Genomic DNA, 12,818 nt, shown 5'->3' with positions numbered 1-12,818 from the left:
TTAAATATGAATAAATATAGAAGAGGCATTTTTGTCCTAAAACATAAAGGAGACAAGCAAAGTGTCCATTTATTGAGTTGAGGGGGTAAAATGCAACTAAATGTAAAGTTAAGGGGCTCCTATAACTGCTCCTACAAATCCTATAATCATGCTCACATTTTCCCCACATTTCCCCCACGTTTCCCACTCCACATTTCTAAAACAAAAACCGACAACTACTAAAATTTTTAAAAAAATTTTTAAAAATTCTTTTAAATTTGCACACATATAAGGTGTGCCGTTCTCACTGGTATTAAATAGCATGTGTTCATAAATAACATATACTTTGTTATAGCATACCCTTTATGATCATTATTTTCCTAATAACGTAAGGTAAAAAAGATAAAAATAAATAAAGAATGTTTTAAAATGATTAAAATTAATATCTAGATAAAAATAGCAAAGAGAAGAAAATATTTGATTATATGAGAGAATGATGAAAAATATCAAGAAAATGAGGAAGTAGGAAAAGGGCAAAAAAAATTAAATATTAATAAATATAAAAAAGGCATTTTTGTCCTAAAACATAAAGTTGATGGACAAAGTGTCCATTTATTGAGTTGAGGAGGTAAAGTGCAACTAAATATAAAGTTAAGGGGCTCCTATATATTACCGCTCCTACAAATCCTATAATCATGCTCACATTTTTGCCACATCTCCCCCACATTTCCCACTCCACATTTCTAAAACAAAAACCAACAACTACTAAAATATTTAATAAATTTTTAAAAAATTCTTTTAAATTTGTAAACATATAAGGTGTGCCGTTCTCACCAGTATTAAATAGCATGTGTTCATAAATAACATATATTTTGTTATAGCATACCCTTTATGATCATTATTTTCCTAATAACGTAAGGTAAAAAAAGATAAAAATAAATAAAGAATGTTTTAAAATGATTAAAATTAATATCTAGATAAAAATAGCAAAGAGAAGAAAGTATTTGATTATATGAGAGAATGATGAAAAAGGGCAAAAAAAATTAAATATTAATAAATATAGAAGAGGCATTTTTGTTCTAAAACGTAAAGTAGACAGGCAAAGTGTCTATTTATTGAGCTAAGGGGTAAAGTGCAACTAAATGTGTTGGTACAATTTTTTAGCCTTTTTTTATTTATCCTTTTATTTTCATTTTTTTCAATAATCTTAGCACTGTGCGTAGCACGGGCATTCATGCTAGTTTACTAGTAACGATGATGGAGTCGAACATTCCATATAGGCGCACTTTTGGCGAATATGAGAAGTGAGATTTACGGGCTGCAAGAAAGGTGTGATTAAAAGTAATAGGATGGAAGCAAAGAAGAGTTAAGTATTGTCACGTTTTTTTAGTGTAAGTGGCAGGTCTCGAACTTGAAAATAGGTCCATCCCACGTACCATCCAAATCATCCCTTCCTCTCTAAGTTTCATCTATAGTACAAGTTAAGGTGTCACGAACATTTCGAGTTCGGTTCATTTGAGTGACAAAAAAGATTGACTGTATAATAAATAAATCAAAGTTGAACACGATGTTAGGTTCATTTAATAGTCGAGACGAGCACGACCCTATTCACAAACTATTCGAATAGTTCATGAACACATATATAATGACAATGAATAAATGAATAGCAATATTAGTATATTTTTAAATATACGATATATATGTCTTGTTTGAATAAAAAAAGTAATTATACATGAAATGAATATTATTTAATTTGTTAAAAAAATAAGCATAATTATGAATTTATTCTAAATCACAAGTGATCTTTAAAATGCATAATTAAATAGTTTTCAAAATGAAATTGGAGTTAGAGCTGAAGCTTGAATTCGATTGATTTAATTTAAAAAATTGACAATGAATTTGAAGTGTAACATATATACAAATTATTGAAGGCAATTCGAGCAACATTTATAGGTCATTTAATATTCAATGAAGGACGAATAATGTTCATATAATATGTGAATAGATCTTGAACATCATGTAATTAGATGGATTTGGCTTGTGGAAAACATATTATACAAGTATAATAAAAGTAAGAAAATTTGTGAAACTAGTAAAATTAAATGGTAGAGAAACAGAATGGAAAGTAGATGAATGATCGCTTGGTAAGTAGAAAAAAAGGAAAAAAATTGTGTCCGTAATTTGGCAGAGAGCAAAATGCACAAGGTATTAGGGTCTATTTGATAACATAAAAAAGTGCTGAATCTGAACTTTTTCAGACATTCAGATGTTTTGAGTGTTTGATAAATGAAAATACATTTGCTGAATTTGTTAAGTAGTGCTGAACTTGTGTGTATTTTTTTCAGCACAAGAATCCTAACTGAATGCTTAATTCTGATAAGAATTAATAAAATTACTTCAACTATCTTATCTTATCTACCAAATCTACCCTTGTTTATTAATTATATTCAAAATTCTTATCTAATTAAACAACTTAATATTCTCTATCTAATGGTTTTCTATTTATCTTTTCTGCCTTTCTAATGACTTTCACATCTTCTCCATACTCATCATATAATATATTTCATCTTTTTATATTAATTTGATTTAAAAATAAATATTATCATTTTCATGCCTAAAAATTTTAAACTAATTAAATCATAGGTTCTATTTCTTTTTTGGATGAAAAGATATAAGGGCAAAATTGTTAAATTTAACTTATTAAGCATTCAGTATAAATGTTTATCAAACAGTATAAATAGGTTCAGCATTAAAATTCAGACATTCATATATTTCTTTTCAGTGCTTAAAATTCAGTAAATTAATTGTTTCAGTATTCAGATTTCAGAATTCAGACTTCAGAATTCAGATTCAGTTTTATCAAATGGAACCTTAGCAATGCATTAAAACCGTTAAGACTATCTCATGGATGTAGTTACAACATTGCATTAAAAATGACCTTATTGATTAAAAAAATGGGAAAAAATTTCCAAGTTGTACCGTTAACCTCTTAAATGGGAACAATTATGAGAGAACTTAGTGATGCAATATGTTGCTTTAATGAAGTCCCAAAAAGTTTAGGCCATTTGTCAACGAATGTAACATTAATAATATATATCATAGGTGTCAATGCATCTCATTTGTATGTACATTTTTTGAATGCCTATCGTAAAAAATAGTATTCACATAATTATGGATAACTTAAAATGTGAATCTTAAAAATGAAATAACTAATTGTATGGAAATGTGTTGTAGTTTGTACTTATATAATTTACGTCAGTCTAAAATAGCCAATAGTGAGGACATTAAAATAAGAATTCTTCCCAAAGCAATCTAAGAATTTAAAGGGAATCTTACAAGATTGGTTCATTCTTATGTCTCTGATAGATAGCCAATAGTGAGGACATTAAAATAAGAATTCTTCCCAAAGCAATCTAAGAATTTAAAGGGAATCTTACAAGATTGGTTCATTCTTATGTCTCTGATAGATGGTCATAATTTTATCCGGGTTTGAATCATACAGAGAGGTACAATAAAGATAAAAAAAATCGTTAAAAAAAACGACAAAGGGTTGTGTATGTTCCGTGAAGGCAATCGAAAAAATATATTGAAGATACTTATGTCTTTACAAAATACCATTTCAATTCATCTTATTTTATTAAATGTGGGATGTGATATAATTTTGAAGGATGAAACGAATATATCTGTAATATTTTAATAATTATTTAAAAATTATTATTTTGTTTATGTTGTTTAAAAAATAAAAAATTATTTTGTAATATTTTAAGCTCGAGGTAGATTCAAAACTGAATGATACTTGCCAATTTGACAAGGGTCTAGCTTCGTAGCGGTTTAAGGCCTATGCGAGATTGGAGCCCGGAGGATGCATTCAGTTTTTAAATGAGTTACTAATAAACAAACATGGCCCGCTATTGTGCACTTTTTATTTCCCGCTAAACGTAAACCTTGCACAAATGTCCCTACCCATTGTCCTCCAAAGCAATTTATTCGAGTCCAAGGGTATTTGTACTTTTACTTTGCAAAACAGTCCTTGGTGCTGATTCATTTGAATTATTTTAATTACCTGTTGCCACCTCGACCCACCACTAAGCATTCACGGATCTCATGGATGCCACCTCACTCACTTTCAAACCGGTTTGAAACCGATACTGTTGTGCTGCAAGGACACAGCACATGCTGGCCCTCCCCATTAATGCTGCTGCGGTGGCTCATTGTACACTACATCTTTCCAACCGGTTGCTTTACTCTTCCTGGAGACATCCGTACTATCTCCACTATATAACCATCCCTTAGGATAAGCGGCAAACAGGGCAAACTTAGAATGGGAACAGGATAAAGATTCTTGCCTTGGCATTCACCTCTCATCCCACAGAACTGGAAATTCCCTGGTTTTTTCTAAAATTTTGATATGATTCCTGACTGAATGTCCATTTCACAAGCGGGATATGATTCCCAAGTGAATTCCCGTTTTGGCAAAAGAATGACACCTATAATGATGACATGCACTAGAACAGTGGACCTAAATTTATAACTCAAACTTCAATATTTTGAGTTTAAATTTAATAGGTGGATGAGGTTTAAATGAAGTTAGAAACAAAAAAATAAAAATCTATTATTTTGTATTGTTTCATATCTCTCAAAAAAAAAAGAAAAAAAAAAGCACATTGGTAGGATAACGTACCTTTTGCTTTTTCTTCAATAAACATGCCTTATTTTTTCCTCCATTGAATTAGCTGAGATAATAGAGTTGGTGTCATATCTTTCCATCAACCCAAATTCGAATTTCTCTTGGGACATCTATTCGTCACACAGGTTTTACTTAGTGCGTATTACCCCTCTATATTGTTGGTGAGCTATTGCATGAGACTGGTTGGCGAGCTTTTGGTTTTTCTTCAATAAACATGCCTTACTTTTTCATCCATTGAGTTAGCCAAGATAGTAGACTTGGTGTCATGCCTTCTTGCCAACCTAAATTCGAACCTTTCTTGGGACATCTGTCCGTCGCACAGGTCTCTCAAATAGTGGCTACGATTCCCTTGTCAACAAAAAAAAACATGCCTTATGCACATATCTTTAAAAAAAAAAAAGAAAAAGAAAAAAAACCAGTAGTCAAGGGATGGGATTTAACGGTGCAGGAAAGAGAAAGAGGATTTTAACAAATGGAAATTTCTAGGCTGGAAAATCAAGAAAAAGAAATATGGGAACTACTTAAGGATTGAGAAATACGGAAGGGAAGAGTTATTTACAATAAAAAAGAATCAGTTCATACTAAAGACATTTCGCAAGGAAATGTACCATGCCCCTTTTAAGTCGATGGATAAGGCATCTTAGGACAAGCGGCAGACGGGGCAACCTTGACTGGGAATGGGATAAAGAGTCTTGCTTTGGCATATAACTCTCATCCCACAGAACGGGAAATTCCCTGATTTTTACTAAAATTGTGACATGATTCCTAAGTGAATCTCCAATTCACAAGAGGGATATGATTCCCAAGTGAATGCCGATTTTAAAAAAGGACTTCATGCTTTCCATCTAAGCTACCGAGGAACCTCAAGACGTGGACGATTAATGACAATAATATCATCAAATATATATATATATATATAATAATAATAATAATAATAATAATAATCACTTGTATGAAAATAGAGAAAATGAGACAATTATACGCTCAATGCTGTGCGCGGTAAATGATGAAATAATTTATTTTTTGGCTTCATAAACTCAGACTCAATCAAAGTTCTAAATTTTCCTAAAGTTAAAAGCAGAAATAGCGAATGATTGTGGGAGTATTGATTCCCAATTTCCGACGAAGGGCATAGAGGACATTTAGGTCCACAACATCGCCTATAAATTCTTCGTTCAATTCTCTCATACATTCATACTCAGCAATCGAGCTTCGCCAATCGCAACCAAGTGCAATAATCTGTTCTCATTACTCTTTGCGTAAAAATATGGCAGCAGTGGCAGCCAACTTCCCAGTGGCTGGTGTGGCAAAAAACCCGAGTTTGTTAATTCTCTGCGTTTTGCACGCATGCATTTATCTATTTCCCCATAAAATGAATGTGCAGCATCTGTATTTTCTTCGTACTGAAATGTCTGTTTCTTAATGGAAATCAGTGCAGGGATTGAAGCCTGCCCTGGTCGTTGGTGCACTGAAGCAATTAGCCGGACAGAAACAAGGACAGGTGAATGAATAATACTCATAGACCCAATATATCTGGACTGGTTTTGTCTGTGGTTTTGACTAGATTCTAGTATATTGCTATATTACAAGAAAATTCCTTCAACCTTGTTACAAGGTTCTATTAATGTAACTCCTCAATTTTCAATCTCTACGTGTCAGTCCTTTACTTTTTTTCTTGTCTTTTTTTTGAACAGGTGGGGAAGATTTGATTCTTAATTTTGTTAGATTGAGTTTCTGCCAAGTGTTCCAATATTTGGGATCTAGAATTATATATTCTCCAAGTTTTTTGGTTGACATTTTTGTAGGGTAATGCTGCTGTGCCTGATGATTGGAGTGTAGTGAGCACTCTCGACCGTCACATTCAAGCGCTCGGAGCGTTTGCAGTGGATGAGCACAACAAACAGACCAATGACCAGCTGGTGTTTGTGGCTGTGCTTTCTGGCATAAAGAAAACCGAGGACGATCGTTCCGCCTACTGCCTCCTTATTTCAGCTAAGAATAGCACGGGCAAGTTGGGCAGCTACAACGCAGTGATTATAGAATACAACACTGGGTGCCAGCAACTCTTACAATTTGAAGAGTCGCCATGAGTTACAGAGAACAAGGACTGAAGATTATGTATGCAATATTAAATATCTACCCTGTGCTAAATTAAGAATGGATGTTTCAGATGTAATGCTGAGGTGTTGAAAAAGGTGCATTTGTACCAGCAAAATGCACCTCACGTATTAAATAAATAAAACGCTGTGCCCTGTTAGAGTTTATATACTTTGCTTTTCGCCATTTTTTGCTTTCCTTGTTATATATATATATACACACTACAACAAAAATGACCTTTAAGGGCATTTAAAGGTATCAGTATAGATAATCTAACTTGACACTTTACCTTTCCTCACACCTCGGACGAGTGTTGTCCCTTCGAATATAGGGATAGGCTTGTAGCATTCAAATGTGTCAGGAAAACTATGCTGTTATAGCATCCCATCTGCCATCAAAAATCCCTTTTCTTGATAATCGAAAGTGTCATTACATATTGCTTTAGAAGCTGAGCTATGCTGACACTTTTAACTGCCAGGAGTTTTTTTTTTTTTTTTTGATATAGAAGCAACCTGCAGGTAGTGCTCCCTACTATACATTCCGTCAATCAAAAATCCAAAGGACTTGTAAAATTATCCTAAAGAACAGAATGCATATAGTAATCTAAAAGCAAAAGTTAATGCTTAAATATAATTTGTTGAACTAAAAGTCAGTAACAAGTACTAACATAGTAAATTCCTAACAAGTACAAACTTGAAAGATTCTCTTGTGCACAAACTAAAAGATTCTCATCCCTAACAAGTAGAAAGAACTTGTAGTAGCTTCCAAACTTTCCAATGAAATGAGAGCCTTCAGTCATAACCATGAATACCCCATCAATCTTCAGCCGGTTCCACCTGTGCACAAAGTTTGTTGGGATCATTAGATCACCATACCAGAAACCCAATGCCCATGTGGCATACGTGACCAAATAGATAACTCCAAACCCTGCTCCCTTGGCAAACACAATCTTTATCCCTAATGGCACCGACTTATCAAACACATCAACGTATTTTTCAGCTAAAAGATCCTCTGCTACAAATGAGAATATAGTTCTAATCGATGATATGGCTTGCTCCGCTATGCTGCCTGCTCTACGGTAAGAGTCCTTAAATACACCATCAAAGAAAAAGTCAGCAAAGAAAACTAGGCTTCTCAGAAGTTATAGAATTATCACTGGAAATTTTTTGTTCTTTATCTCTTTTTTTACAGCTAAACCACCATATATTGCCTTACAGGCAATGCCACAGAACATAGTCAATGGTGTGACTGCAAAGATTGCCAGGGAAATCTTGATCTTAAGAATCGAACAGCGTAACCACATATGAATGTGAAGATGTGATGCACAAAATGTGCCATCTGCATTAAACAAAAGAAATTAATTGAAACCAACCCTGGAAAACTTAATGCATGGTATGGCTGTACCACACAAATGGTCACTGTCAGCTAATCCAAGAATGTTAACGTTAGTATTTGAAATTCAACTCATTCATACCTACATTCAAGTCACTACATCTCTAAATATCTCTGTATGTGGCAAACCATCTAGAACTTAATTAACTAATTCATCTCATTATGTTGCAACTCTCCTTAGATTACTTTTATTGATGCAAATTGTTGACCAAACTAATGTAGATACTGACCAAAGAAAGATTACCGGCAGTTCTGATTAAGATCATAGGAGTGATTAAGCAGAAGCGTCAACCCAAATTGAAAAGAGACCTACTCCTCCTCTTTGTTATCCGGTTCAAAGTTCAAATTGCAACCTCAGAGAAACGCTTACCTGTTAAATACGCGACCATTGTAATATCTCATGCTCAAACCAGCCGCTGTTCGACCTTCAAACCACCCAAAAACGCCATAGTTTCCCCTCTTCAAACCCGGTATGCTCACCATTTTCTCAAACATCCCAGACAGATACTACTTCCAACTTACAGCTACAAAAACTCCAAGTGTTTTGGTCAAGAGATAATTTGCCGAGATAGCTTGTTTACGGAGAGGTGAGAGAGATGAGAAGAAGAAAATTTTCACTAAGTCTTTTGGCCAGCAAAATGAAAGTTTTGAATATTTCACTAAGTGTTTTAGCAAATGAATCTTCCGCCAAAATCAAACGATGCCGTTTTGTGTCTTTTTTTTTTTTTTTGGTACATCTCACATTTTCTCAAGTGTCATGATAGATAGTCTAAAGGCACATTATTATTTGTATATCAGATAAAATAAAAAAATTAGAGTATATATTATTGAGTTGATAATAAGTGTCATAATAGGAGTGCTATAATGACACAAACCAGCAAGTGTCCTTATAGGCATGTCAGGAAATGTCATTTTTGTTGTCGTGATATATATATCAAGCCCAGGATGAACTAAAAGCCTGAATGAGCGCTCTATTCACCCAAGTATAGTCCGGCACACCGGGGTGAAGGGCTCGGCTCCATACTGGTATAACATGCTTGGGGTCAGTTTGAAAATAAATGAATTGTTAGTCATAGAATATCATTCTTAACTTCTCATTGATGTATTGTTTCATCAAAATTCAATCCAAATTAAATGGTATTCTCTTGTTCCTGAGTGGGTCTTTTTCATCATTTTAGGTTTTATATATCGAAATACAATCCAAATTACAATGGTATTCTCTTGTTCCTGAGTGGGTCTTTTTCATCATTTTAGGTTATATATATATATATATGTATGTATGTATGTATTTGTATATATAACTCTTCATAAATCTAAAGTCAGAGGCGTGGTAGTGGAGATTCTTGTGCTCGACACGGTAGTTTTAGCCTGTGTGGTGGGAACAGGTTGTACTTTTGGAGTATTTTAGTTGAATCAGTTGTAATACATTGAATTATAATAAAATTTGTGCAAAATAATTGTGTGAGCTAATGGAATAGGATTATAGTCGACAAGCACACCATAGTATTCTAGAAACTATAGCAAAGGCATGAATGCTTGTAAGTTCAAAGTCATAGTTAAGGCATTGTAGCCTTAGGTTGAGCTTCAGATTTTGGTTAGATGCTCAGTGGCTCCTTTTGTATGTAGGTGGTATGGAGCATCTTCATCATAACCTAATGAAGCAGTTTATTCAAGCCAACACTATTCACATAGGTAGTACCATTCACATAATTTTTGATAGTGCTGCTTCTTCAAGTTTGGCACTTCTTAGTTGCTGTCTCAGCGTTTTTGATAATGATGCATACTTTTCTCTTGCCTTTTGATTCCGAATTTGCCTCTTACCATTAAATTTATCAGTATTTTTGGGTTCTTCCATCCTAGATATTCACACAGACAGCCTAAGTGTTCAATTTGTTACCATAACAACTACAATTACTACTCATATTTCAACCAATACATGAGACTGGAAATAAGTAGCAAGGAACCAAATTAGCCTAATTGCCAACACAAAACTGCACCAACCAGATATGATTTCACATAGCCTTTGACACACAAAAGGAAGGAATCCAAATATTCATAGTCACGCCGAGTTCCAAAATTTTATGATGCCAACCACAAGAACTACAGCAATCATAATACGATTTTAAATCTCAGCCAATTAGCCTGCCATCTCATGAATACATAATGACGGGCTTTTGATATAAGTACAAGTTTAATTTCAAAATATACCTGTTTTACTGCAAGTATATAGGTCAAATTAGTAGTTTAAGGCATCTATCGGGTCGATCCCACAGGGAGCAACTTTACAAGTACTAAGACCTTACTTACTCTATTATTAAGACTTTACTTACTCTATTATTAAGACTAATATTCAATTAAAGCAAGAGAAGTTGTAATTACTACTATCTAACTAGTCTTAACTATATTACTTACAAGGTAACAATGGAGAAAATTCACTAAATACTTAAGTCTAGGGATATAGATTCAACTTATGGCATAAAAGATTCAAGTAAATAGATTTACCTCTTGTTACAACTCTTGTTTAACTAGGGATTCATTCCAAATCTCATTCTCATGACGAAATGGCCTAGGTCTAGTTTTCCCTATTCTCATAGTGAATAACTAGCTCTACTCTTGTTTCCTTTATGAAATGCATGGTTAATCCAATTAAGTGCATCTCTGTTCTCATGAGTCTACTACTTAAACTCTATTTATGTCTCCCATCATTATTACCAACTTTCATTGAATAATAACAACTAATAACTTGCTATTAGTGATCAAGCAACAACAAGTGATAAGCATGCATAATAGACAAGTTAATATAAAGTGTAATAAGTGTAAATCATATTCAACTCATATTAATAGCCATAAACTTCATCTATTTCCAAGATCTAGAAATTTAGCTACTTATATGGTAAATGACAAGAAAGAACATAATTTCATTGCATGAACACACATTGAATCACAAGTAAAAAGGTAGATAAAGAAAGCTTAGCCAAAAATAGTGAAGAAGCTTCCAATGATCTTCTATTTCTTCAACAAAAATGAGTTGTACAATGAAATCTTCAATTGTTCTCACAAATGTTCTAGTTAGAGAGAACAAAACAAGACTAAAACTAAGCTCTCATGCTAAAATCTGATGAGAACTAACTCTAATGTCTCCTCTCTAATGATTCTTACATGTATATTGTTAAGAGAGTCAAAAAGTGACAAGACATAAAGGTTCTTTTCTCTTCCTTTAGGAATCTTGAGCATGTGCAGCCGAAATTCTGTTCATAAATTGAGCAGGAAAGAAGTGTAGAAACAGAGCAAGTGGCAAAGCAAACGCGACTTGTAGAAGTCAAGCTACAATACGCGACTTGTCAATACACGGCTTCAAGTCGCGTATTGAAGGTCGCATATTCCTCTTTCTATTTGTTTCGTTTCCTTACTTCTTTTCTGCTCCAATTCAATTCTAAAGATTAGAACAAGATGTCCTCAATTGTATTCATGCCTTGCTCCAAGAGTGATTGACTTGAATAATAGCTTCCTTTCCAATGTTATCATTGAATCAAGCTCAAATAGAGTCAAAATGTGTCCGACTTGATTTGACATCGATAATTCTTCTCAATTCCTGCAAAACTAACAAACTTTTGCACATTAGGTTGCTCAAATGAAGTTCACAAAATTTAGAAGGTTAGGGAGCAAGTTACGTCTTAGAAGTCCTAAATTACATCTAAAATGAGCCTAAAAATTTACTAAAATTCACATATAATAAACACTTATCACATGACATAAATGGAATGTAAGCATTTATCTATAGGGTACCTTGATCATGAAACTACAGTTTGATAATAACCTCTGCTCACACTTGAGCCAACTGCTCCAACAAACATGTCAATTCAAGAATATAGTTACAACTTGGAAGAAAAATCTAACAAGCATACACAAAGTAGCTAATCAATGAATAATACACCGATTAATATATATAAAAAAAATACCAAACGTCAAAGCTTAAACTGGAAAGTCCCACAAAGAAACAGAGCAGACAAACATATGGTGTTTTCTCCTGGTATCAGTCTCATAGTATGCACAACCAACTCAACCAATGGTGTTTGTGTTAACAGCCCCAGTTATTACAACTAGCTCAAACATCTGGTCAACAAATACTACAAAAGAAGAAGAGTCCTGCGGTTACACTTGGGGGATGGTTTCCAACAAATTCTTCATCTCTCATGCATTGATGATGTCTTAAATACAACATAGTTATTGATTTTAATCATCGCACTCCTTGAGGAGTTCACTTGCTTGTGTGGAAGTTGTAGGGTTATTAAATCAAGTCTTTTTAGGATTTATTTATTTATTTAAAAAATTATTGATTTTGTTGTAAGAGAGAGAAAAAATTCAAAGTGTTAATAAGAAATGCCTCCTAGTCCCGTTTCTTCGTTTTTGTCTTCTGGCCTCGGAACTCATTTGTCCTTTCTTGCTTGATTGAGGTGCAGAACTTTCGGACTTGTTTTGTGTCCACTGTTTGTGATTTATTTGATTAAATATTGTAAGGGCCTACATCGTGGTATTCAAAGTTAGGTTTATTGGAAGATATGTCTATGCCAACTACATCGACTGTGCCAACAAATATTACATATGCAATGCCAAAACTCACATGGAGAAAAGATTATAGTTTTGTGAGAACTCAAATGGAAAC

The 12,818-nt window shown here is 33.6% G+C and overlaps 1 protein-coding gene across 1 annotated transcript; it reads left to right on the top strand.

Moving 5' to 3' along the window:
* Nucleotides 1-5,933: 5,933 nt before the first annotated feature.
* LOC140005476 (cysteine proteinase inhibitor 4-like) lies at nucleotides 5,934-6,756 on the top strand. Its single transcript, XM_072046475.1, has 3 exons — nucleotides 5,934-5,985; nucleotides 6,100-6,167; nucleotides 6,472-6,756. Exons 1-3 carry the CDS (start codon nucleotides 5,934-5,936, stop codon nucleotides 6,754-6,756), a joined length of 405 nt encoding a protein of 134 aa, XP_071902576.1.
* Nucleotides 6,757-12,818: the final 6,062 nt, after the last annotated feature.

The sequence above is a fragment of the Coffea arabica genome, chromosome 4e (genome assembly GCF_036785885.1).
Source record: "Coffea arabica cultivar ET-39 chromosome 4e, Coffea Arabica ET-39 HiFi, whole genome shotgun sequence".
NCBI lineage: Eukaryota > Viridiplantae > Streptophyta > Magnoliopsida > Gentianales > Rubiaceae > Coffea > Coffea arabica.
The sequence above is the reverse complement of the archived record's forward strand: the minus strand, read 5'-3'. Positions and strand labels throughout refer to the sequence as shown.

What these genes read in the sequence shown, in the direction of transcription:
- LOC140005476 (XM_072046475.1), top strand. Translation starts at nt 5,934, where the DNA reads ATGGCAGCAGTGGCAGCCAACTTCCCAGTGGCTGGTGTGGCAAAAAAC. An exon ending in TGGTGTGGCAAAAAACCCGA is followed by an intron (nt 5,986 to 6,099) that starts GTTTGTTAATTC and finishes AATGGAAATCAG; the next exon opens with TGCAGGGATTGAAGCCTGCC. An exon ending in CCGGACAGAAACAAGGACAG is followed by an intron (nt 6,168 to 6,471) that starts GTGAATGAATAA and finishes ACATTTTTGTAG; the next exon opens with GGTAATGCTGCTGTGCCTGA.